The 27,932-nt window shown below is 42.1% G+C and overlaps 1 protein-coding gene across 2 annotated transcripts; it reads left to right on the forward strand.

Moving 5' to 3' along the window:
- Positions 1-10: 10 nt before the first annotated feature.
- LOC101480458 (zinc finger protein 385A) lies at positions 11-27,926 on the forward strand. Of its 2 annotated transcripts, none has more exons than XM_004544907.5 (8): positions 11-486; positions 15,309-15,454; positions 19,445-19,555; positions 24,538-24,718; positions 24,897-25,226; positions 25,702-25,889; positions 25,980-26,066; positions 26,181-27,926. In XM_004544907.5, the coding sequence occupies exons 1-8, from the start codon at positions 474-476 to the stop codon at positions 26,406-26,408; spliced, it is 1,284 nt and encodes a 427-aa protein (XP_004544964.1). In that variant the 5' UTR covers positions 11-473; the 3' UTR covers positions 26,409-27,926. The 2 variants fall into 2 exon arrangements, with proteins under 2 accessions (XP_004544964.1, XP_012772916.1); XM_012917462.4 differs by lacking the exon at positions 11-486 and adding an exon at positions 4,084-4,508.
- Positions 27,927-27,932: the final 6 nt, after the last annotated feature.

The following is a 27,932-nucleotide window of genomic DNA, read 5'->3' on the forward strand; positions in this document are numbered from 1 at the left end:
GTTCCCCAGTCCTAAGAAGCAGAATTAGCCACTGGAATCTTGTGCACTTGTTTCCTTCACTCCCGGCAAAGAGGTGACAGCATAAAAGGAAAACACAGAGAAAATACAGACAGACACAGAGTATTAGAAGCTTTTTGAAACGAAGAGGATAAAGAGAGCGAGAGAACCGAAGATGAAGAAGCTGAACATCAAGATGCTTGTAGTTTGATGCAGCCACACTGTGGGCATGTGGCTGTCTGCACCGAGCATTTCCCTCTTCACTCCCCAGCTGACTGTTGCCAGTTCTGCGCTCACGACGCTGAGTGTTTATTTATTTATATTTCTACAATAATGTGAGCATACTTTTTTTTATTCCACTCAAAGAGGACGGCATCTCTGTGGTACTTTACGCTGGCTGACACACTGACCTCCGGACTCTCTACTGGTCAAAGGAGCTGGATCACATTGAGCATCGCGAAGTGCAGAAGCAACCAATGTGGGGCTCAGGTAAGATCATAACAGACTACTGAGCAATGCAAAAACACCCACCAGCCTGAGTTTGCTTCCTTTGATCAGCTTAAGAAGAACTGAGAGGCTGGGTAAGCCGGGATCCCCTCATTACTGCAATATTCTGAGCAGAAATAAAGAGCGAGTGACAGTGGCTACACGAGGCTTTGAAGGTTTCTCTCTTTGATGAAAGTTAGGCCAGTCTCCTGCAAACATCAGCACGTAGGGTCAGATAAGACTTTGCACTCACACTTGGTGTGACCCTTTACACACTTCACTGATATGATGCAGGAAATGGATGATGGAAGAAGGAAGGTGCATAGAAGGAGGAGAAAGAAAGAGAGCAACCTTTGGCGTGAATAGATAGAACAGAACTTTTGTTTTCCCTGACATCCTTAAACAAATTGATAAGCAGAATGGAAAAGCTTGTGGACACACAAAAGATATCAGTAATGTTTGTTATTAAAGTGAAGGCTAGTCACAGCTAGAGCTGTGTGGGGGTAATTCTTGTGTGCCCAATGTCAGCATATTCTGATTCCTCATATATACAGCAGTAGTAATAAACAGAATCTAAAGCACTCTGGCGTCTCGGTTAATAGCATGTGAAGTATAAGACACCAGTTTTTGGGTGCTTACATAGAGGGAACTGATTGCACATCTGGCCTCTGCTCACATTATCCTTAGTTGAATCCCCATTACCTTCCATCATAGTTATTCCAAGTATTTGTCTTAATCTGGTTAAAAATGTAGTAAGTGCAAATGAAATTATTTGTTTATGATCACATAAAAAATGCTTTAATAACACTAAAATATTAACATATATAATTTGCCCCTTCACCATCAGAGGGCACTGTAATGTACAACACACGTGCTGATGAAGTGCCCTGTACCCCTTTACTCTACACAGACCTGTGTTTAGTCCAGTGTGTGTCCTTGTGTGTGCCTGTTTGTGTGTATTTATATACAGTGCATGTTAGTCATTTAGTTAATTCAAGCCCATTTTAACCTCCACGGTGCAGTAAATTCAGTAGATCTTCTCTCATCACGTCAGTGCAGAAATACACTTTACATTATACAGCTTTATAACTAAGCGTAGCTCAAGTTAGTATGTAGTTCATATGTAGAACAAAAAAAACAAACAAACAAAAAGACACTTATGCTGAGTGTGACATAATTTGCATTTACTTCATCTGCATCGTCTGTTTGGCACAATAGCCTGTATTGGGTTACGTATACGTTAAGTATATGCTTATGGCTATTCTAATGTTATCTGAGGTGGACTAGCACAACACTTCAGGCCTCACCGCTAAAGATTAAACCTAAATTGGACTTTTTGACAAATCAGTCGATACAGTCATGGCCACCCGGGACAGTATGCAGTACACAGGACTACTGAATGAACAGTATGCAACTAAACACTGATCAAAACTTTAATACTTTATTCTAAACATAATGGGAGCCGTACGAGTCGTGTAAAAGACTAAGTACACCCTTCCTGCTACTATAGAAATTCACAGGGTAAGTAGAAGCTGATCAAACTTCATTAACTGATCATCAGCAAGTGTGAGCACCTCCATACAAGTTGGTACTAAGGCAGTTTGCTGGTTTGCCACAATGCTACAATCCCACAATCTTCCCAGGATTGGACATCCCAGGAAACTCACCCCATGGTCAGACTGTGCTATGCTCAGAGAAACAGCACAAAACCCAAGAGCCACACCTCAGACTCTACAGGTTAAAGCTAAACCTTCACTGAAACTGGTTCATGCAACAGAAGAATGATGCCAAGCACAGCAACAAATGTTACAACACAAAGGCTGAAAAAGAGAAAAATCAAGGAGCTGCAACAGTCCAGTCATATGCCAGACTTAGAGTCCAACAGGTGCATAAATGAATGCCTGGAAACTTCATTGAAATGACGCAGCACTGTAAAGAAAAGTGGGCCAGAATTCCTCCACAACGACGTGACAGACTGATAAAATTATACAGAAAACAAAGTTATTGCTGCTAAAAGTGGTTCTACAAGCTACTGAATCATGGAGTGACTCCTGTGAAAACTTTCTTCATAAATGTTCAAGAAATATTTGAATAATGATTAAAAATTACTTTAAATAATCCATTTGAGTTGTCATTAAATCCACTGTATAATTGATCAATTCAGCAAAGATATTCTTTCACACTGACAGAACTTTTTGTTCTCCGAAAACCAGAAAGGCTCTTCATTAAGTAGACAAGGCAAAGACTTAGCATAAATCCCCAAGGACACACACACGCACAGACACACACATACACAGATGGGATGGTTCGTCACATGAGCTCTGAGGTCCGATTTCATTTTCCCATGGTGACATCCATTAAAGTCATGCTGTGTCTGACCCTCCACCCTCAGACAGCCATATTAGCACCTGGCCCATTGGCCACAACATTACACCTGCCTGCATTATTCAGGCTGACTCTACTAATGAGGAAACCTTATCACACACACACACACACACACACACACACACACACACACACACACACACACACACACACACACACACACACACACACACACACACACACACACACACACACACACAAACTCTACCCTGGGTTCAAGCAAACTTAAACACAAACAGACTGACACGCAGCATTATTTGACTTACTTTAGGATGACTGTTTAATTATGTAAAAATGGACCAGATCGTGTTGCCTAAAGCCCGAACAAAAGAGTTCATGTGACAGCCCGATCTTGTGAGAAAGTGTTTGACGAAGGCTCGCACATCCATTAGCACAGCATACACCTTAAACTCATTGTTCTGGTAAATGTTGGTATAGGAGTGCGTGCAGTGAGCTTAGTATTTAAGCTCATTCAGCACTCTCTGCCACTGCCTGTCAAACAGCTGTCAGCTCCCTCCTTCATCCTGCTGTTTCACCATATCTTCCACATTTCCTCACCTTACACTTTCATCCCCGAGTCAGTCTGCATTAACCTCAATTTCTCCTCCCCTCCCCACAATGCTTCATCGAGTCTCTCAAGCTGTCAGTCTCTACTGCGCCTCTGCGCCTGCTCTTCTTTTTGTCTCTTCGCACACTTGTCTGCAACAACACCGTGAACTCGGTCAGCATTTTCCAAAATGTACTGCTGATTTTTGTGTATACAGCTAACAGACAACAGACAGGTAGAGGGAGAGAGCAGAGGAAAATCTCAGGAGGAAATTGTCAGAGCACAAAGACATATTACAGATCTCAGATGTTGTCGATGAGAGTGAAAGTGAGACGAGGAGAGGTGTGTGTGTGTGTGTGTGTGTGTGTGTGTGTGTGTGTGTGTGTGTGTGTGTGTGTGTGTGTGCTGGGCTGGGGGGGGGGTCGTCAATAGTAAACAGGAGACAAAGGGAGACGGAGAGAAGGAGAGAGCAGAATCGACAGCAGCATAATCAGTCTGCGTCCTGATTCAAACACCCCAAGAAAATGTTCAGTTCCAGCTGCTCTCATTGGCTAAACCTCCAACCAATCACAGCTTAGAAATGCAAGGTGCCTTTAGGTTATACCCAACCCCAAAAATATGGTCGAGAGAGAGAGAGAGAGAGAGCGAGAGAGAGAGAGGCATGCTGTAGTGCAGAGGTTCCTCCTGTGAGGCAAGCCTCCATCTCTCTGGTGTTCCTCCTGCTGGAGTGAATATATAACAGTGAATAAATTACAGGCTTCATTGCAGTAGATTGAGTGCATGCTGTGTTGCAGTCAAGGCTGCTGTGTTTCTCCTCTGGCAACAGCTGCCTGAGACGTGTACCGAGACTTGAAGGAGAAGAAGAAGGAGAACTATCTAATGTGGATGAGGGACACTGAGCGGGAGGGAAGACACAGTGTAGAGAACCAAAGTGAAGGTTGTGATGTTGGATGTCTTTTCCACATTGAGTTTTGAGAACCAGAGAGGGGGGCGCTTAAGATTTGAGTCGTCCTTGTAGCTGATCAAAGAGGAGAGGAGTCAAGCAGGAAGATAACGTGGGAAAGAGAAGTGGGAGAATACAGCATGATCTTGGGTAAGACAGCATTGGAGGGCTTTTTCCTCCTCCGTGCTCTCATTGATCTGATTGATTTTGTTTTTCTTCCACACAGTTAGATTTCTGTTCTGATGAGATGATCTCTTGTGTATGGTGCAAACTTTTGATATGCATTTATGCGATGTTTTCTTTGACATGCGTGATCAATGTGTCACCCTGTGTGAAAGAAATCTGTAGGGTCTTGTGAGCAGGCTCGCTTTGCTCCAGTTCATTTGACTTTGTGTGAGAACTTGACTCTCACGCTCACCAAGCTCGTGTACATTAGATGATTTTAGTCAGTTCCAGAGGAAATAAGGACATGCTGTCTTAAAAAAATATATGTATCCCACAAAAAACATGAATATTGCAAAATGAATGAGAGAAGAGACCTTTAACCACATTAAGGCGATTAAGGAAATATTCCAAATTCCTATGAAAATGTGTTCATTTTAAGTAGTCTAACATGACCCTAAGCTGAGGTAGTCCTTCATTAAAAAAGAACTTAGTGCATTATGTGATCAATTATCTCAGTTTCTCTTGGCCTAAGGCATAAAAGCACTCACCACTGACAGGGTGCAAGACTGCATGTCATTAATCCGTCTAATCCTCCGCCTCGCCAGCAAGCTTCATTACGGAACAGATTCTGGAAACTGGAGATCTGGCTTTTAGATTCCGTTTTTAAAGGAGAATTTTTAAGATCAACAACAATGCTGGCTCACTTCCCTGTGGTCGGTACATACATTACTCCAACATAATGCTCAAAGGTGTCAGGGGACAAATCAGCATTAAGAAGAAGTATAAAAAGGTCAAGAAAGCAGTGCCATAAAGCCACAGAGTGGTTTTTTTTGTGCAACAGAATAATGAACTCCAACTTCAGTCTATAGAAAGGCTGTTTTGTATGCTTGTACACAAATTGAGTTTGGATTACGTTTGTGAAACGCATTTACTGCAGTCAGTTGAGTTATGCTGATGTTTTGCAATCTGCAGAATATTACAGTAGCTCTTCAATGCCCCGTTCAATAATGTCATGCACCGCACTTTTATTTAAAGGCTAAAACAACCATCCTTTAGACACAATCATGTGAGGCAGAGGCGTATAATTTAGAAACATATAATTTAGATGATGTTTTCCAGTTCCAGCCTTTTATCTTGTTCCGTTTATCAACACTAATCCATCTTTCCTCACAGTAGATTTGATTAACCACTGTGACCTTGTCCCATGTACGTGTGCGCTGACTAAATATTTGACTACTTTATTTTTGTTTGCTTGCTCTTACCCCTGCTCGAGTCTTCCTGTGATCTGAGTGTGAGCTTGAGCTTGTGGTAATCCTTTTCCCAGTGCAGAAGCTTTAACTCTGCATGCATTAGACACTAAACGCGCTGACACATGATCACAACAACATGGGCTGATAGGATTTTATAAACTGTATTAGTTTCCTTTTCGAGAGACAGAAGTAGCTCCAGATACTGAAATAGCAACCATGAAAGGCAAAGGCAGGAACAGCAAAGATGGAGGGGATGAACAGGGAAAGCCTCCACCGATCTACAGTCCTGTGTCTCCCTTCGCTCTGTCCCTACATTTACACCTAGTTTTAATGTCTTTTGATGAAAGGAGGAAAATCAAACATGTTGACACAGTGAGCCTCGCAGACTAGAAGAACTGTGCCGAACCTGGCTCATCTCCCTCGATGCAGAGCAGTGGAGAACACAGTTTAGTAACTCTAGTGTAATTTTTGTGATGAATATTTCAGACCCAGAGGTTTTTATTTATTTAAAAGTGAGCCAAGGCTTCCTCTAGTCTGATGCAAAGACCTCAGTCAGCACTATATAAAAGTTCACGTCTTGCATCACATCTAGACACACATAGACGAATTTTCCCCGCTCATCCGTGGCCTCCAAAGGAATCAGAGGTGCACGTTGACCCCGAAAAACAACATGACCTTTAAATCCAGGCAATGCAATGAAGGGTGAAAAGTATTGGCATTTTAAATGGAGACAGAGGGCTGCCACTCTGTGTTCAACAACCTGACACACATTTCATATGCTTAAGAAGCCTGAAACTTTTGCAGAGAGCGGATTGAGAACTGCAGGACTATACGGGGCTATATGCTGACAGTAAATGCAGCAGAGCTCAGACAGGACATCAACAACTACCTTTTATCACACAAGGAGCTCATGCAGTCCAGAAATTACATTTTGTTTATCTAAATTACAGTGAGATAACAGTAAAACCGCTGCAGTAAGTGGCATATTGTTTCTGAATGTATCGTTGTTATTTGTTTATATAAACTTCTTCTTGCGCACAAATGACCCATAACTCTTCCTAACCTTACGCTAGTCCAAACTGGCATAAATGGGTCACTGGACAGTGAAATCAGAGTGTGTCATTTCGGGGGACACCAGCATCTGCGGTATCGTATGATGTCACAGCAAAAATGCTCATCACCACTGCTTTTTGCACGCTGAGTCTGACATAGTGTCATGTGATGCTGGGCCACAATAGCCTTGTTTACCCACCTGTAAGTACTGCAAAATGAAAGAGGAGTGATGGTGGAACTGTGAGAGGGGACCAGAAGTGTGGACCCAGGAAACGAGGTAGAAACCGTGATCACAGTTTGGTATATAAACTGTAATTAATGTTACTGAAAATCCCCAAATTGACCAATTTTCATTTTTGCAAAGACGCTTCTCATGCCTAAAGTCTGTAAACCTGCAGCAAAAGTAATGATAGGTGATGTTGCTGTTAGATCAGGAAATCTCATATGTCATTTTGGAAGGCAATAACACATTTGTCATTAAGTTTGGAGCCCTTGTTGACCATAATTATACAGTTAAATGCTCTGAAATCTACAGCACAAAACAGTAATGTCTATCATTTACTGATTTAAGGACTCCAAAAGTAGCATGAGAACATAGGCTGATCATACAGTTGTTTATTGTTTATTGTTCTGATGTTATGCACACTATGTGCGCCACCCGCCTCAATCTTACCCTTGCGTGTTGCTTTATGGCCATGCTATAGCATAAAACCACACTCTCCCTTTTAGACTGCAATCAAATCCCAAAATACAACTGGTCATTTCTGCTTCTGTGGAATAAAACCTGTGCTGTATGTATTTCAGCTGTATACCACACAATCCTTCTTTGTTCTCTGTGACTTTTCTATGCATTGAAGATCAAGTATTCCTTTCTTTTGTCTGTTTTCTTTTTTATAAAACGATGATGCATCTGGCTGCTGTTTGTCTGATGCCATTGTTTTGTATGTGCATTTTTACTGAACGTGTTTGCTTTGGATGCTCTTGTGTGTTCTGTGTACTTTTGGTTCTCGGGTTTTTGTATGTCTGTATCTACAGTAGTATATTATTCCACCACCCAGCAGGTGTTTAAATGATTTGAGGGAAAAAAGGGATAATAATGTGGGGCAGGGCTGCTGTTCATGTTGTCCTGGTGGTTCTCTTAATGGCCTTCACTTTGCTCTGTGTAGCTTTGTGCTAAAGAGCTCTGGTAGAGCCTCAATGGTGCCTGCGACACAATGAAAGACAAAGTTGGCAGTTGGATTCGGGCTGTTTCCAGCAACTCCCCAAAGAGCTGAAGCCTGACACGAGCTGAAGAACAGGCAGATGTTCAACAGTCTTTTTAGGAAACAAATCTCTTCAGGATGCAGCATGTTGACATCCACACAACCATGCAAAAGACTGAATAGACAGATGCAGTTTTAACATTAAAAGCTTATAGTTTAAAAGGAAATATCTGTATCAGTCAACTTTGTAGGTGGTAAAAGGGAAACTTGTGAAAAGGTCAAGGTGCTGTTAATTGGAGAAGTGGACCTTCTAACTGACATACGGATGGTTTTTTATGTCAACACAGAAATAGTAATGCATCTTCTGTTTCCAGTTTGTTAAGTAGACTTTGGTTTTACTTTATTAATATTATAACTCTTTGTGTGTCTTTAATGGAAGTATAGTAGATAAAACTACTAATGCTGTTGTTTTTCTTAAAGACAGAACCTTGAAATGCTGCAATTCTGGCCACAATAGGCTTAATGGGAGAATTTCCTAAACACATGGACACAAATGTGTTGGACACTCCTTGGCTAGGAGTTCATCAAGGAGTTTCTTGGCTGACATCTAGCAAACTCGAACACTTCTGGTGAAAAGACTGCAAAAGAAAAGCCTGTCATAATCAGTAGCAAGTGAGACAATGAACATATATTACTAATATTCTTAAGGTTCATTTATTAGTATTTGGTGAGTTGGTTTCTGTGGAAGTTTGTTTCCACCACCACAAAAATTGTATTGATCCTGTCGCACTAGTTTCTATCAGATGCCCATGCCAGCATTCGTTTCTATCAATGATCAATATTTGGACTGATCCACCCTCCTCTAATGGTAAATGGCCTGTATTTGTATAGCGTTTTACTAGTCCCAAAGGACCCCAAAGCACTTCACACAACCAGTCATCCATTCACACACTGGTGATGGAAAGCTACATTGTAGCCACAGCCACCCTGGGGCGCACTGAAAGAGGCGAGGCTGCCGTACACTGGCGCCACCGGGCCCTCTGACCACCACCAGTAGGCAACAGGTGAAGTGTCTTGCCCAAGGACACAACAACAACCTGAGACTGTCCAAGCTGGGGACAGCTCGAACCAGCAACCTTTCGATTACAAGGTGAACGCCTAACTCTTGAGCCACGATCGCCCCTAATTTTAATAGTCACATGGCAAATAATTGGCTCGCTGTGTGGTTAATTTCACCATCAAAGAGTTCTGAGCTCCAGTTTAAGTGAATGAAATTATAGTATTAAGCAGATATCTTTGCTATTAGCTGATCTTGCAGCATTAGCTGATAAATTAGCATCTCACCTTTTTCTCCATATAGTGTCACTTCTGGCTCTTAGATAAAATTCCGAAAAACAATATGGATGCAATATGGATGCAGTCCTTGTTGAGGCTTCAAAAACTGTTGTCAACAAAGAATTGAGTGATGTCACAGACCTACATCATATTTACTGTATACTCTTTGGGGTAAGCTTTAAGCAGATTGCGCAGACACCTCACAGGAGACACTTTGTACTCTGATACACAGTTAAACTGACTTCTACCAAAAGCAAGTCATGGCATGTAGCTGACCCACTAGAAGAGGCATAGCATGAAATTGCTCATCCATGTACGCTTTGCATGTGACTTGCAGAGGTTAACCCTTTGCAACAGCTGTAGCCTACTTGACTTGACTCCTTTCAGTATTTTTAAAGCAATGTTTTTAACCAGCATGTTCCACGCTGTGGTTCAGCTGCATGGAGTACGACTGCTTCCTTTAGGTAGCAGATGGCCTTTGTTCTGTACATTAACCTGCAGGTCGACATGGCTCTTTACCTCCTCTGGTCACCTTGGACTCACCTCAAAACATGCGGCTCTTTCCCCCCACAACCCCCACCCCCTCCTCTGATGCCTTCCTTTCGCCTCCTTGTCCAGACCTCCTTTTCTCGCTCACTCGACTTGAACCACTCAGTTCAGGCCATTAGTTCTCAGCTTATCATCTCCAGTTCCTTGATAGTCACTTTTTTTTCTTAACCTCTTCATGGGGAAAGACTGTGAAAAGACTTGAGAAATTATTTACAGGAAAATATCCAGACAAAGCAATGTCCTGCATCATTACAGAATAATTTTTAATTTTAATGAGAGCAGTGAAAAATCTGCAGAGGAAGAAAAAAAAGTCTTCGGTAATTACAAACACTGCATCAAATCAGAGACTGGAGCTGCAGAAGGACTAAGGAATCTCAAGAGCACTGCATAACAGGCACACACACACACACGTTTCCACTGAAAGAGGACTTCAGAGAGTTCTCTAGGAGGCGGCATTTAAGCTTGGCCACTGGGGCGCAAAGCATCTATCATTAAAACAAAGTGCAGAGTGAAATCAAATGTGTTCTCCTTCTCAACCACTTGACTCTCCTCTTCGCTGTGTCCTTTCCAGATCTCACACAGACCAACACAACATTAATCAGAACCCAGCCCATAAATTACCCTTTTTTTTAGAGCATCATCTATTCAGACTACAAAGGTTTGTGTGCGAATGTGAATGTGTGCACCGTCGTCTGTCCCCCCGCTTAGGTTGAAATAGCTGCCTTTGACTTGAGGGTAAGCTGAGCCGCAGTAAATTGGATTTCATGCTCAGTCCTTCACAGCAGCAGTATGCGACACTAAGACAGACCCATCTTCCCTCTGCATTCACGACAAAGTTAGCACTGTGGTTCTTTAAAGGTTGGAGCTTTAAACACAGTTGCATGACTTTCTTTTTTTTCTAGGATTGGTTTTAATGTCAGCTCTGCCAAAGTGTGGCAATTACCAACTCAGCATTTCAGCTACAAAACTGAAAATGTTAGTCGTGAATCACAGACACACCAATGGTGTCATCTGCGACCAAATGTTGGATCAGCTCTGTCTCGCATTCCTTTGTACTTCAACCTGAGGGTGAAAGCCAAACCCAAATGCAGTGAGCCCAGTGGTTTTCTGGTTATTAGACACCCTTCCACCACACGGTTGCCTTTGTCTCTGCTGCAGTGACAGCAAGGGGGTTTTTGTCAGGAGGCAGGCTGGTTAATCCACCACAGACGCTCATTTCAGAATTATCTGTGCACAGCAGGCCATTTAGATGCAGATGTGACGCGGCTGGCATCGTGTGCCGGTCCTCTTGAGCGTGGAGCTAACGGGCCTGGATAAAGGTTTCTTTCTTTGGTGGGAGCCTGCAGTGTCTTTGCCTCTCATCAGACTTCATTCTGGCAGACAGCATGTCACACAATCTCCCATCCCCTTCCCTCCCGGTCCCATCATGGAGCACGAAGATGGAAGCAAGCAGGGAATACAGAGAGACTCCTGCGACGCCACTGACATTGACATTACCTCTATGATCATTAAACCTAAATTGGCTAAATGAATTGCCAATTTGAGAAGCCTTAGTCACAGCATACTGGTGTGTGCACCGCACGCCTGTGTGTGCACCTAACGGGGGAGATAAGATTCCATCTCTGGTTGTCTGTTTTCCTTTTTCTTTTCTTTTTTTGTCCCTCCTCTGCTTCTCTTCATTTCTGTCCAACTACCTCTCTCGCACAATCTACACAAAAATTCAATAAGCTATTACACAGACATTGATCTCTTTCTCACACATTTGCATGGGGGGGGGGGGGCGAAGTAAATCAGTGAGATGACGGTGCTGTCAGTTCATTTCAGTGGAGAAAAGGAGCTGTAGATGGTGAGAACTGGATTTATGGAGTTTGGCAGCATCTTAACACTTTAATGCTCTCTCAGAATGTGTCCAATCAATGCTCTCTCTCCCTGCATGGTCGTGGCATTCTCTTATCTGATGTCACTGTATATCACTCAGGAACTGGGTAGGTCAGGGGACGATGCTGCTACGCTCACGCCGAATTGGTTGGTGCAGAACGTGGCACTAAAAGCAATGAGCAGCATTGTTTTAATGTAGCACTCTACTGTGTCTGCACTGTAAATACAGATTTACTATAGAAGACGTTCTTTGACCTTTAAATTGTAATATAGCGTAAAATGAGCTGTGGATTTACCAGAAACGTGCCGGGAATACATTTCACCAGCCCAAGAGGAAACACAGTGATGATGTCTCTCCATCGCTCCACTCAGCTGAGACACTATTGTCCTATTATTTGCTTGGCAGGGAATTAAACTGTGCTTAATTGCATTCAATTTAGTTTCTACTTTTTAAAATTTACCCTTTTGATCGAATAAAGAACAAACAGAATTTTAAGTGTAATAGGCAGAAGGAGAGTGGTGAACTGATGCTTGAAATAAGTATTATTTACAGTATGCTGCATGTAACCCTAACCCTAGCACCCGCCCACTAAAATAGCTTGGTGGTATGTTCATGAACATTTTTCTCATTTACACAAACACAGTCCTGTGGCTGTGAATACATCCTGCTGCCTCATGTTAATCCATGTCTGAAAATAGTTCTCAAAACGCTACTAATGCTACTGCTTCGGGTGCAGCCGCTTGGACACCTCCCACTGGTTTATGAGCTCTTGCTTCAACTCGATGATTTTTTTGTTCATCATTTTGTTTTTTTTCTCTTTTTATTAAACCAGATACTACAAGTGGAAGGGGATTCTCACTGAGAAACCAAAGACACCACATGGTCATACAGCAGCAGCTGGTCAATCACCAAGTAGCCTTGGCTCAAGGCATTCCCTGATTAATTTTCCATGTGACTAATAAATTGGAATATTTCACAAACGGAAAATCATGCTGCAAACTAGTGAATGAGAACCGAGAGAACTCATGGCCACAGACAGTCTCTTTACTGTGCAGCCACACAACCAGTAATGACCTCGTAATACAGTGACAGGTCTGTCCCATCTACACTCACCAGCCACTTCATTAGGTACACGTAACCTTCATGAAAGCATATCTAATCAGCTATTCGCAGGGTCGAGACATGGTCGAGACGACCTGCTGAAGTGTGAATCGAATGACAATGTGGAAGAAAGGTGATATAAGTAATTCTAAACATGGCGTGGTTGTTGGTGTCAGATCCAGTGAGCAGCCTAGGAAGGAAACAGTAACGGATATAACCGCTCTTTGCACATATGCTATGCAGAAGAGCACCACATGTTAAATCTTGAAGAAGATGGGATATAGCAGCAGAAGACCACACCGAGTCCTGCTTCCTGTCACCTATCAGGAAACTGAGGCTCACCAAAATTGTAAAATTGAAGACTGGAGAATCATTGTTTGGTCTGAAAGCTCTGCTGCAATATTCAAATGGCAGCGTCACAATTTAACATAATCGGCTTCAAACCATGGATCCATCGCTGCCCTGGTTAACGTCTAATTGTGCAACTTTTTGCATATTTGGGCCTCACAGTACCAGTTGAGCATCATTTAAACAGCCTACTGAGAATTGTTGTTAAGAAAGAAGGAGGAAAGGAAGGAATATAGCTAGCAAGCTAGATATATAGAGAGATAGATGTTTATATTCCTTCTCTCAGTATCTGTTGTTGGGCAGTCACTCATGCCTTCCTGATGGTATGTCGTCTGAAATTAGATGTGTCACTCCAGTTTTTTTTTTTATCCTTCACAAATCTTGCTGCGTTTGTTTTAAAGAGGTGATAATGGCCACCATTTGAACTGTGGGCTTTATGTCTGAAGGACATTTAAACTGCAACCTGTAGCCTTACACCTATTTTTTTCCCATAATATCAAACACTCTCCTTCTCATGCAGCACATGTAAAAGTATTCACACATGATTAACAACAGCTACAGCTCAGCTTTACCTGTCACAGCCTCCCAAGGACGCTGAAACACCCTGAAGAGGAATGCCAAAAGTACAGACTTTCCCCTCCATCTATTTCTGATCCTGACAGTAAATTATTTATGTCTCCCCTGTTGTAAGAGACGGGAGCCTCCTCTGATACCAAAATAGTCTTTTCTTCCCCTCGTTTTGACAAGTGACCAATTTTCTTTTCAAAACTAACAAAACTGTTAAGGAGCCTATAGTCATCACAAAGAGGCAGCAATAAAGGGAGATGACTGCATATAATCTCAAGAGAAAAGATTATACAAATTCTCTCTGGGTAGCTAGATTGGGCCTGAAGTGTCCTGCTGGTTTTACACTGGAGAAGAATAAGTAGTGGAAGTATAGGTGGAAAACAGAAAGAGGATGATGATGAGAAGAAGGAATGGAAGAACTGGTGCTGGAGTGAGAAGAAGTACAGATGAGGGATAGAGAGCCAGGCAAACAGAATAAGAGAGCATGAAATAAGGATAGAAAACTGTGCTCGGTGCGAGAGACAGAGACACTGGGAGAAATGGAGAAAAGACAGATATCTGCAGCACCCGAGCTGCGAGGCTTAAGGAGCTTAGCTCTCCTGCCCATCACAGAAAAGTCTTCAAGTGCAGGCATTCAGTGCTGCTGAGCAACTACTGAGAGAAAAGTGAGCAGCAAAAGCAAAGAGAGGAGAGGTTTGGGTGATGAGTGGGGTTCAAATGTGAAAAAAGGCACAGAGGATGAGGGAAGCAGCAGATTTTGTTTTGATACAGTGAAAGAAAAGATGTGTTAGAACTTGTTGTAAGATTGTTGGATATGTTTTGACACTTCTGGAAAAAAACAGCTCAGTGTTCAGAGTTATATACAGAGTTCATTCCTTGCTTTGATTTTAATGGCGGCACCCGTCCAACATGATATCATTTCAAAAACTCATTAATGAAGTGTCATAATATTCATTCTTGGCCCAGATCTGGTATTGATGATGACGTCAGACCACTGAAGAGTCCCTGTTTTGTTTTGTTTTTTCATGCCTTGACGTTTGAGCAAGCATCAAGAAATTTCAAAGAGCTTTTTCTGTGAATTAACAAAAACTTTCTTTTATAATAAAAGGACAGTGTGGGCAATCAGCTGCACATTTATTTCTTACACTTTAAGAGTACTACTTACAGTTTTATTTTACACAAGAGCATTTATTAAAAAATGAGACATACTATTGAGACTTTACTTCTTTTTCTTATCTTAAGACATTACAGGGATTAACTGTGTAGTTAAACTTCCTTACAGTGACAGAAAGGGGGGATTTCACAAGTCCAGCCCACTTAGGATCAAAGTGGGCTGTATGTGGCCCATCATGTGAAATTAGTTTGACATCCCTGGTGTAAGCTCGTTTTCCAAAAGGTCAAACTGCTCCTTTAAGAAGAACGCTTTATGGTTGCCGTCTTTTACTAGAATATGTAATTATTTATAGGTTTTTTAATATCATTGTTTGCATATCTACCGCAGGAGGTGTAAACCGCCCAGGGCCTGTCCCTGCCTTCCTCAGGAGCCCACCTGTCATCCCACCTCCACTGGATATGAAGCCGTTCCTCCAGTTCCCCCTGGAATCGCCTCACCCAGCCAGCATCGGCCTCTTCCACAACTTTAACACAGTGAGTGCTCACAGACATTCCTGTGCATATGCGCACAGGCAGCGCCTGGGATTTGTTATCAGTTTGTTTCACTTAACAGGAGACAGAGTTGGTATTCAGTTGTGGCTCCGGAGCCTCTCGAGTGAAGACAAGTGATAAACTGATAAGGGATTTATGGTGTCTAATACAAAATAATAAGGTGACAGCTGTTTGCTTTTTATTCAGCACAGTGAGTTTCAGTATAATTGAGAAAATGCCCAAGCGAGTGGTTTACAGCAATAAAATGAGTTACAGCTAATCAATCGTATAAGAGGCACGGGCTGTTCTCCACAGTCAGCATTTTCTCCACCTCCCTCACATTTCTAGATTGGGTTTCATGTGAAGGTCATCGTGGTGACAAAAGGGGACGGGCGAGCGCCACCCACAGACACACACACACACACAATCAGTCAACTCGGGCAGAATGACCCTTGTGCAGGTTTATGATTCATCCTTCATCATCAAGGGCATTGAGGGTGGCCACTAATCCCACAGCACTTTCATGCAAATCATTCTCTGTCTGCACAGTAAAAATTTATACAAGTCCACAATACTAAAACACTCTGTGTGAGTCACTTCAACATCTACTGTCATCATATAAGATAAGAGGCTGCGGGAGCTTAAAGGACACAGTGAAAGGCAAACTGACAAAAACAGTTGATTACAGTGATTATTGCTTCAAACTGAGTTATGGTCCTGTTTGGAGTCAGGTCAACCTCACCAGGTTTACAGGCAATTTCCAAATACTTAACATTCTGCAGAGCCTACAGTAGATCCAGCCTTCTTGCACTGAGACTGCACAGTACTGCGCTGTGTGGTAAGAGCTCTTTAAACTGCTCTTTAGAGCCACGCAGTCCTAGGTCATTAGTCCAAAACAATTCAGGCTGTTTTACAAAAATGAAGACTGCCTTATTTTATACACTTCAGCGGGGAAAAAAATACACATTTCCATGGTAACAATCTGCCGTTCCCATTCAATTCACATAATTATGGTAATAATAGGGTCCAAACAATGACAAAAAAAGAGTTAATTTAGGCATAAAAATGCTACTGTTCATCTGGGTGCCTGGGTGAATAGAGCAGAGTTGCTGAGGCTCTGAAGAGGTGGCACAGCTGGCTTTTTTTTAGTTTTTTGGGGGAAATGAATTCTCAGTAAATTTGTACTACAGTACATAAGAGAGTCAAGAGCTACACTGCTCTGCACAAGAAATAAAAACAGATGCTGACATACACTAGCTATCAAGCTGTTTTTACACATGCGCTGCACCCTCACACTTCTCTAGACATTAGCCTGCACAGGTGCATGTGAGAACACAAATGTCTAACAGAGTCTTTGTAATGTTCATGTGTGAAAGTGGCTTTAGTTAGATCCAACTCCTTAGTCCTCCTGTTGTTATAGGAGGAAGAGTGCTGCATTCAGAAACATTTTATAACTTGTTAACAGAAAAGTCAGTTTTGTGTTATGCAACGTAGAGGACAAGAGCCACATCCAGGCAATGTATTTATATTTTATAAAAGCTTGTTTAATACTGTAGAAAACAACCTTCAGCCAGGAGTTCAGTATTCCCATGTCAGACAGCCTTGTTGACTGCCGGGAGCTCGATAATTAGACTTCAAGTGCAAATTTGGTTTCACTTCATAATTCAGTCTGACATCGTGTTCTTGTTTAACTGCGTTCGGTTTGGAAAGGGACGTTCGTTTGCACTAAGAAGTCAACAGCAGGTGACATATCTGTTCCTCAATTTCCATCAACATTAAGCTGTGGCAGCTGATGATTTCAGTGTTATCTTTTCTCAATGATGACTTGCAAAAGCCCCTGTAGCAGAAATTACATTTTTTGCTGCACTGATGAGCAAAGCAGAAATGCAGGACACAATCTGGAGGACAAGAATGTACCTACCTGTCTTCTTTAGATTTCTTGATTAAAGCAACAAAACACCAGGGATCCACAGACAAAATCTAAAAACCTTTGCACGGCTACTTAACCAGTTTTGGTGAAGTTGCTTCCTAAAGTGTTTTTGATGCTCCCATTAGATGCTGAAGATAAATTTTTGAATAGAACTCTGTGTCCTATAATGTAAAACATCACCTCTTTCAACAAAGATGCTTTGCAATCCTATCATGAAACGCTTCCAGCCTTTTATTATGAAATATTATCTAAATCAACTTTAATGGGCATGCTTCTACCAATCGATTTGCTGTTGATTGCAATTAAAGATTCTTTAAGCTCTCTGTCAGCTAAGCTATATGGTTATGTGGTGTATCCAAAGAAAAGGTTTATATGCAGCCAGATATGTGGGAAGCATCTATAAAGTGTGAATTACTGGTGCAGAAAAAGCTCGACTACATGAGGAGAGTTAGAGTGAAAGAGAAGATGAAAAGTGGAGTAATAGGTTAATGAGGTCATAAGAGTTGGGACAGAGAAAGAGATCCTGATGAGAACAGGTGGTCAAAGAAAGGCAGCGAATGACACGCAGTGATGGGAGACTACAGAGAAAGACACAACACACACGCACACATTAAAAGGCCCCAGATACATACCCATATGCACAACAGACAGGTTGAGCGCTGAGCTCACCCAGACGCAGCGCTGGCACACGGACAACTGAGCAGATGAAAACAAAACAAATTTGGAGGTGCTGCAGGTCTCCACATGAAAAGCACAAAACAGTCGAAAGATAAACCGAAGAGCTGACGTCACAGGCAAGAGGGGGAAAGACGTTTAAGTCTGTAAATATTTCTAACAATAGATTTACACCCAGTTTAAGTCCTCAGACCAATTACACCATTTCCCCTGGTGCCTGCAGCTTCACAGTGTAAACAGTCTCTCATTTGGCAGCATGCATCCAGTCTGAGAAGGAGATGAGAGGTGGAGTAAAACCACAGTGGAGTTTTGGCTGCTTAATGAGGGCAACACCCAGCACTGCGGTTTCCAAACCCTGCCAAAGGGTCAGAGAGCTCACACGACTCCAATGCAGTTGTCTAAAAATGAGGCAGTAAAGAGTATGACATGGCATATTTTTCCTTGATCTGGAAATGACAAACATGGGTATTATATATATATGCATGTCTTGATGCATGCTCAATCATCCAGGTAAGTAAATCTCCAAAAGTTGGAGAAATAGTCGAAAGATAGAGACTGAAGAAGTCACTTGGACGAGTAACAAAACGTTTCTCCCACTGAAAACGCTACGTCCAGATGAACAGAATAAACTTTTGTATGTATATATATATATATATATATATATATATATATATATATATATATATATATATATATATATATATATACATATATATATATATATATATATATTCATATTTTTTTTTAAGTTAAGAGTCATATTTTTATTATTTTGGAACTCATCACATGTCTGCCTGTAGCTATGATATTAATGTCTCATCTTGTGGTAACCCCTTAACCCTTTTACTCCGCTGTTATTTGCTTAAAAAACAATCATCTAAAATGCAGCAAAATCCAAAGAAAAGCTTCTATCTTTTCAGAGTACTGCATGGAGAAATTACTGCTTCTTGTAATACACTGGTATGTAGGTTTAAAAAAAGGAGCTTTTTTTCTGCACACATAGCAGTGTAAAATTCTTGGAGATTGCGAGTCTGTAATTAGGCCCCTCTAACCCTAACATGAATTAAAGCGTTTGAACGGCACCCAAGAACTCAGGCACAGACAGCAGCACCAGCTGCTGCAGAGAAAACACACACCTTCCTGTCCGCATCAATCACTGCTCCCTCTTCACTTCCCTCTTCCCCAACTCTATTTTATCTCCCAGCCTTTCTTCCCCTTCAGAGGCTGTCATTCACCTGCACTTTTTCTTCAGCGCCTCTCTCTCTCTCTCTCATCCACATTCACTTGGCTGAACCTTTGAGTGCACTGCAGTTAGGAGAAGCACTGGCCTCTGAATTTCTCCTGTGGTGCTGAATTTTTGATGTGACCTCTGGGCTGTCTCTCCTCAGATGGACCCTGTCCAAAAGGCTGTGATGACGCACACCTTTGGGCCACCTATGATGAAGACAAAGCGGCCAATCATCTCCTGCAACGTCTGTCAAATACGCTTCAACTCAGAGGTATGGCAGCTTAAGCAGTTCCAGAACAGGGTTGCTTTCATGGCCATAAAAATCCTACTAACTGACCACTTGCAAAATTCACAACACAAACAGCAGCTTTTTTTTTCTATCGGCTTAGCTTAGGTGAGTAGGATGCTGGGGAAAAAGTGACACTCAAACGCAAAAGCATCCTAGTTTTACCTGGATTATTAATCAAGTTCCTCAACCTGCTACATCAGCACCTGTGTGTCCTTTTATGCAGAGACCTTCAGATTAAATAGCTAAAAGCTTAAGTCTGCGGTGGCACATCCACTGTAGAGTGCTTTACCACACTGTGGAAACCAGTGCTGAATGCTTCTATAATAAAATTTAGTCTTATGTTAACACCTCTGCTTCTAGTTTTTATTGGATTTGGGAAAGTTTTGAGTGCCAGGCTTGTTAGCCCAGTATTTCAGAAGGTTTGCTTTAAGAATTTTGAGTAGTGTTGCTGCAGGATTTTAAAGTTTGGCGGGTGTAGCAGTTAATAAAAGGATGGGGTTAATAGAAACTTAGTTGGTTAAAGACATCATGTTAAAATAATGAATATCTGAATTACTTCAATCCAGAATTGAACTTGTATTCACTGCACATGACCTAAAAAGTCTGCAGTCTGGACTTGAAGTTGGTTGGTGATTGACTGCACAGCTGGAGAAGGTGAAAACTTAGTTCACACTTTAGCAGCTCCATTTTTAGCTTGTCCACCAAAAAGTGTGGGGGGGAGGAAGGGAGAGATATACCTGCTTGCTTCACTTCTGCTGGAATTCTCACACACATGGTAGTATTAAAGTTTCAAAGGAATGTTGTCTCAGATAAGTTCCTGATTATCCAAAAACTTGTCTTTTTAACTTGTGCAAACAGAAGTCTGAAAAACATTTCTTAGCTGTTGACGGCCACCTTGTGACTATAACTGTTCTTTATCCCACTCTGACGAGGCTGTAACTGACATTTGTACGACGTGTTTGCTGGTTACAGTAAAGCAGGAGGATGGAGTCCTAGAAGTTTCTGTATTGCTGATGGGGCACATTTGTGGCACATTATGACTAACAGTTGGCGCCTATGCCAACGCAAGGAAAGGGGGGCTGAAATAAAAGAGGCCTGAAGTGATGAAACTTTAGAGGAAATATTGGAGTGTCCCCCATTAAGGAGGCAGTCGTGTTAACTGAAGTTGAAAAGCAAATCATTCATAATGTGGGCAGCTACTGGATGACATGCCCGACGAGTCTGCGCCTGTCTACTGCTGGGTCTGTTACAGTGAGTGAGCACAGGGAATACATTTTAATGATATAGGACTTTCTTTGCATGAAAAAATATGTATTTGGACAGCCCATTTCTTGGTGAGCACACTTCTTCTCAAGCTGTATCTCTACATTTCTGTATTTATTTAACACCAATATATGTGCAAAAAGTGAAATAATCCCAGAAATAAAAAACACGTCAGTTGAAGACGCAAATATCTTGTCTTGTCAACAAAACGCTGGGGCTGCATTTGAATGATCGATGCATTCGACGCTGACAGAGCTTTCAAGGATGGAAAAATCCTGGTCTTTATGACTTACTGCTGTAACCTCTAACCTAAAACATGAGCAGAAATCAAACAAAAGCCTGATATACAAGCCTGGCTAAAAATATGATTGGATTGCAGGGACCAAGTGCTAAATACTTTCACTCTAAATGCAGTGGTGTGTAAAGGACACAGGCAAGGAGGGAGTCATGTGAAACTTGTGTAACACTGCCCCGTTCTCTCTGCGAGGGGCCGCTTAATTATATCTCCCCTGCTCAAACCTTGCGTGTTCTCACATGGTCAACATTATCATTAGTATTATGGGGGTGGGGTACGTGTAATAGGGAAGTGTTTTGATTCTCTTCACCATGTTCTCATTTGCATACCTGTGCGTCCACTGAAATGTGCATGTATGAAAATGCTTGTGCAGGTGTGTGTGCGTGGCTTATCGTGTGCCCGGGACTTCCAATTCTGAGCCACCTGTTTGTCCAGCCTGCTGCTTTACTCATGAGCTGGCAGCGTGCATCTGCTCTGCTGCAGCTCTACAACACTTTCCAGAGTAACCTGAGAGTCTGGGAGCTTAAAGCATAGTGGACATTCTTTAATAATGAAGGAATACTCTACTTACAGTGCTGTACTTGGCTTACTCATGCTGTCTGGTCTGTGCCATGGCTCTTAAGGGAATACGAAGCGAAAGCAAATTGTTGATGGTGGTCACTGGGAGTCAGGTGCCTATCACTGCTGCTCCACTGTAGTCCCACATGCTGTAATTATAACGCCGCAATTCATTTAAGGCCACAGAGGACAAATTAGCCTGCCAGTGTGTTCAGCTCTGCTCTGCTGCAAGGTTGACGTCACACCATGCTGCATTAGCCATCGTCACCACTGCTGTAACATGCTGGACACCTCTCTCCCTTTCCCCATCTCTCCTTGTCCTCCTCGGGCAAATGCAAAATCATGTTTCATTACCGTCCCCCATCCGTCTGGCAACTTTTGTCTTTTCTTTTTCCTCATCGGTTTTCATGTTTCCACTTCTCCCTCTGTGGGGGTATACTCTATACCGTGTCTTTCTCTCTACCTCTCAAGCCTCTTTCCACCCCCTCTTCCTGTCACTGCTGTCTGTCCTCAGTAGATTTGGCTGCTAGACCAGCTCTATCTGCTTTCAGTGCCTTTTGTCGGTTTATAGATAAAACATCAAAGCACATCCTGCTTAGAGAGAAAAAGGATTTTAGGGACATTCACTTGCTCTCATTTTCTCCTTAAATCCCATTCCCACTTCTTCATTCATCTAAATTCTCCTTTCCGTTGGCTCTCACTCAGCTTCTCTCCATCCATTTCACCTGCTAAAACATAGTTTCTGTTTTATCATATGCTGTATTATTTACCTTTCTTCTTACATAAAAACCCCTCATTGACATCAATTGCTTTGGATCCTGTAATGTACTGTGCCCCCACTTCTGATGCTGTCAGGATTTTTTTATGCATGAATGGATGGCAGCCCTTCATTGATTTCTTGAAATTGAAGGTCATTAGGACAGTGAAAGTATCCAAGCACAAGCAGCAAGAAAACTATTGGGTTGCATAAAAAGATAAAAAACAAAACAAAACAAAACAAAACATGAAGGCCGGCAGCACAGAGCCTGGGTTACAACAAGAGAGGCCACTGGCTATTTCAGCTCTCTACTGTCCTTTGTTTGTCGAGTTGTAGGCCCCTCATCTCCTGCCTAATTGCAGGGAAGCACCAGCTGGGGGAGTAGAGTTACACAAGCAGAGCTATATCTGCCTTTCTGTCATCACCAATCAGGATGAGGGCTATATGGGTAACTATCATTGGCAGTTAATACCACAGGCTTACAGAGGCACGCTGGACACGTCCCAGTCGACCCTTTGCCTCAGAGCCCCAACATGTACCTGGCACACGCCTCATGTGGGTTTCTCAGCCTTTCTATTGACATAATGAAACAGATCTAATTCCAGAACGTGTTTGCATGAGCATACACATGCACATAGAGTCACACACACAGTGTCATATATTAATAAGGAGCTTACAGGAACTATATTTGTACCCTAACACCTCACCCTTTCCTTTGATTTCACTTGATGGTGACATGGACAGTAATATCTGAACTTGGAGGCTTACACTGATTTCCGTATCAGCGGGGAATATTTTCGGATGTAAATCATGCACCACATGATTTACATCAAATGCCAAAGTTAAATACCAGCACAACAAACCTTTTGTGTAATGAGGCAGAAAGTAAGGGCATTGAGGTTAGTGCCCAGCGGACATATTTGTAATAATTGTAACCGCAAACCTTAACCTCTACCACAAAAAAAAGATAATGTTTATGAATATGCAAAATCTGTAGAGAGGTTTCTAGTACAGGAACTTGTACAGTTGGAAGACAGAACAGGAAGCTATGGTCTGAATAGCTGCCGGTTACACTGAAAGCTCAAAAGAATAAGCTGTGACTTCAATGCTCTAAAAAATAAACAGTTACAACTAAAATAAGTACGGCTAATGTAGAAAGTGGAAAGCTCATGAAATATTGTCTTTTCTGGGACCTTCTAGCAATAAAAGCCTCAGTGATGAAGCCATATAACTGACATATAAAATGTCTGCAAAAGGAACCTTAATGCAGCTCTGATATGGCTGTGAAAGTGCACACATTACACGTTAAATCCGTGTGTTTTCCAGGGAATCCTTCACTTCGTAGGTGGGAGGAAGTGAGGAAATGGCAGACTTATAATAGATAACTTGTTTCCTGTTGCATCTTGAAAACTGAAATGTAAAATCCGACATCCCCACAGTAGATCTTTAAATGGCTCCCTTGGAGGATCAGCTTGGAACTGATCCTCTTAAGTGCACACTCGTGGATGCAAACTTTTTGCCCAGCAACTGACTGTCAACTGTCACACCTCACCCACATCCCCCCAGCCCATTTCAGATTATCCCACCACTCAATAATCATCATCAGCTCAGCAGGCCAGTGCTGTGATTACAGCAGTGCTGAAGGAAGACAAGAATATTCTGGAGACTAATCTTTGCTGACTGCCTCATCAGTGGTGCACCATCACCCGTCACAAAAAACAGCTCAACAGACGCTGCATTACTCCTTCAGCCTCAAACTATGCATGTTTCTGCACTTATACAGAAACTTGAAAGAAGATTGAGATGTTTCTAGCCTCCATACCAAAGATTTAAATTGGGTACAGGATTGCAAGATGGTAAATAACATTTAATAAGCCTATATGAAGATGTCAAATGCATGTAACATGTTCTTTTTTTGTTTGATTAGGGTTTATTATGTGTGTGTTACTATTTGTAGACACTTCACTTGATGATCTATTAGAGTCTGCTTGGTTCAATATGGAGAAAAGACAACCAAGGTGGTGGGCATTTGGAAATAAGGACATGAACATGCCATGTTAAAGTGCCATGTGCTTTATTCTTGTTTTTCAGAGCCAGGCAGAAGCCCACTATAAAGGGAACCGTCATGCTCGAAGGGTGAAGGGTATCGAGACTTCCAAAACAACCCGTCTCCAAGATGGTGACAAGCAACACCATCCCCCTCCTGCTTCACCCTCACCTCCAGGCCCTTTACCATCCAGCCCTGAGCCTGATCCTAACAACAATAAACAGGGTGAGCATCGCCTCTCAAATACAGGAACCTGTCATGAAATGTAAAGTGAAAGTATTGGCAAACTGGTTTATCTAAAATAATATATTTTCGCATCAGGAGAGTCAGAAGGTTCATTTTATTGCTGATTTTGTTTTTTCCTAAATTATTCACTAACAAGAGATCTTTGTGCTGTTTTCAGATGACAATCAGTCCTGTCCCAACTCTAAAGAGTCACCGTCAACCCCCAGCTGCCTTCCTACTTCCACACCAAGCTCAGCAGATACAGAGTGCCCCCTCTTGCCTTCTGTCAACACGCCTTTGCCACTGTCTCCTTCCCCTTCTGCAGCCCTCAGTACACCCTCTGCAGATTCAGCAGCACCAGCAGCAGCTGGTCTTCTTGACACCCCGTCCCCAGCACCCAGCCCATCTTCAGGAGAGTCGGAGGAAGAGAAAGCCAAAAAGCTTCTCTACTGCTCCCTTTGCAAAGTGGCTGTTAATTCCCTCTCACAACTGGAGGCACACAACAAAGGTTAGTCCCAGGGGAAGTGGACAAATTGTGCAGCTTTCAAAGCGTCTTCAGAAACACTGAAGCGTGCCTCTTTAGAAGTTATTCTTCACTTGTTCTGAGTGTTATGTTTGAAGACGTGAAGCAGCTGCGTTACTGCCACTTAGTGGTGAGAATGTCATATTAAAACATGGTAAATGGCAATTGATAAAAACCTTAACACACAGCACCTACACTTAATATTTTCTCACTCAATTCTCTATCATAAAGTCCATTTACTGGCTGTTCTGGAGCTTTTAGTCTTGTTACATAATCCTCTGGAAGTTTAAAAAGCTTATTATTTATTTCAACCACTTGAACAACTTCTTATCCATATGGGAGACTCTTGCTCGTGGAAACATCAGACAAACAACAACAACAAAGAGGCAACAGAGAAAAACATTGAAGGGGAAAAAATCCTGGAAGATGCTCACTCTAGTATTCTTTTTGTTGTTCCCAGGTACCAAACACAAAACTATTCTGGAGGCTCGAAGTGGACTGGGACCGATTAAAGCTTACCCACGCTTGGGTCCTAAACCCAGCCCTGAGCAGGGAGGGGAGCTCTCCTCAGACCCTAACACTCAGGAACGCACCTTCCACTGTGAGATCTGCAACGTCAGAGTCAACTCTGAGCTGCAGCTTAAACAGGTGAGGAAGAAAAGCTCAAAATAGATCCTGAGTGGATTATATGACGAGAAATCCCATATCTGATTTTTTTATTTTTATTTAATGTTCCAGCATATATCTAGCCGGAGGCACCGCGATGGAGTCGCAGGGAAACCTAATCCTCTTCTCAGTCGGCACAAGAAGCGCACAGACTTTATGGTACATGCTCATTTTTATTTACATGCAGCACTTCTCCCTCATAAATTCATCCTCATTTAGGTTTAATCTTAAAAGGATCAACAAGTCGTTTTTCTATTTGTTTGTTTTTTAAAGGAACTTCCAAAAACCCTAGGGGCTGGACTTTTACCAAATCCTCTGGCTGTTGCTGCAGCAATGGCAGCAGCAGCGTCCTCAAATCAGCTGGCACTACGTCCTCCCGGCCCAGCCTCCCATCCTCACCCTCATCACCACCTCCTACAGGGAACACCCCTCAGCCTGCTGAGGCCAGCCCCAGGACCCATCCGCACCACACACGGGCCAATCCTCTTCACTCCTTATTAATGCTGAAAGAGCGAGGACAAATCAGGAAGAAGCACACTGTGAATCGGAGGCCGGCAACCGCGTGCCATCAAGAGCCAAACCAGCTGGTGTTTCTCCAGCTGGTTTTTCAGGATGATAAAAACATGAACATGGCTCTTAATGGCGCATCGTGTAGCAAAATATATGTTTCCATCCTCTCCAGTTTCCATCAAGCATGGACTTCTTTCAGCATCCTCCAGTCTGCAGCTGACTAAATACCTGCATCTGTCATAAGATCCACTACATTGGACTGAAAACCCTACCTCTCTTAAGTTTATGGTTCATCTGCAAGGATTCATTACATATCCAAACGTTAACAAACATGCCTGCTGCAGTTAGGTGTAGTAGTTGCCTCTGATGTTAGTTGGTATCCATACTGTAGCTGTAAAGGTATAGTGGATTGTACCACTGTAATTTTTTCTATTTTTATTTTTTGCTTTTGTAGCCTATGAAAAGAAAAAGGTGCCCACAGTGTTGATACAATGTCTGCAGTTTCTGGCAAACATTTTCACAGCTGGCTTTTGTCTGTATTGTGTCAGGTTTACAGAAATAAGGAGTGATAAGAAGAACAGGAAATACATAGTTCTTACAGGAAGTCTTAAAGCAGAAGTGATTATGAAGTAATGGTAATCATAGATCATTGGCTACAGATGCACTATGCAGCTCTTGGTGTTTATTCTTAGCGTTTTAAGAGGAAACACAAGCTTAGACTTTATAAGAAACAGAGAACAAGAGGAAATACCCGTGCTAAGTCTCTTAAATCCCCTAAACTGTTTTTCTGATGATCCTCTGATTATCCCCAAGTCATCACAGATCGTGTATATAAAAGTCTCACAAAGCACACAAGCGGTGAGAAATATAAGTGAAAATGTCTTCATTATTTTATCATCTACACAACACTGTGCAAAACAGAAACTTTTCAGTGTCTTAATGGACTGACTTTCACATGCCGAGCACAGCAGGACAGTCGTTGACTCATGGCTTCTATTGCAGTTTGTGCACATTAAAAAGACTGCATTTCACCACTATCTGAATGAAGTGGAAACAGTGTGATGAAAGACACCAGCATTGAAGCAAAAAGGACCACATGCACAGATGAGAAGTTGTATGCAAAACAACCTTTTTGACAGTGTTGCAGGTTTGTGTTGGGATAAAAATGTTTTGTTTGTCTGCTCTGCCTCATGTGCTCCAATCTGCATCACCCAAAGTATCCCAGTGAAAACTGTTGGCTTGCGAAACTTTAGAGGGAAGCTTTAGGAAATGGAAACTGTAGCAATACTTTAAGCACTCCTGCTAACTTTTCTTGTCAACTGCAATAAAAAATGTCTTCAAATGTGATAAATGTTATTTAGGATTAGGATACTGAAACGTTGCTGTAAACGTAGATTAATAAAAAATAATAATAATAATAAATGGTTCAAGTCTGGGATTCCTAAATGTTGAGTCTAAGTAAAATTATATATATTAAAAAAAATCATTAAACTGAATTCATGGTTGTAACGAGTG

Source organism: Maylandia zebra, linkage group LG5, assembly GCF_041146795.1.
Source record: "Maylandia zebra isolate NMK-2024a linkage group LG5, Mzebra_GT3a, whole genome shotgun sequence".
NCBI classification, from domain to species: domain Eukaryota; kingdom Metazoa; phylum Chordata; class Actinopteri; order Cichliformes; family Cichlidae; genus Maylandia; species Maylandia zebra.

Bases quoted from the DNA above. Each gene is read 5' to 3' on its own strand.
- LOC101480458 (XM_004544907.5), top strand. The intron at 19,556-24,537 runs GTATGGCAGCTT...CTTGTTTTTCAG, and splicing joins AAATACGCTTCAACTCAGAG to AGCCAGGCAGAAGCCCACTA. The intron at 26,067-26,180 runs GTACATGCTCAT...TGTTTTTTAAAG, and splicing joins AGAAGCGCACAGACTTTATG to GAACTTCCAAAAACCCTAGG.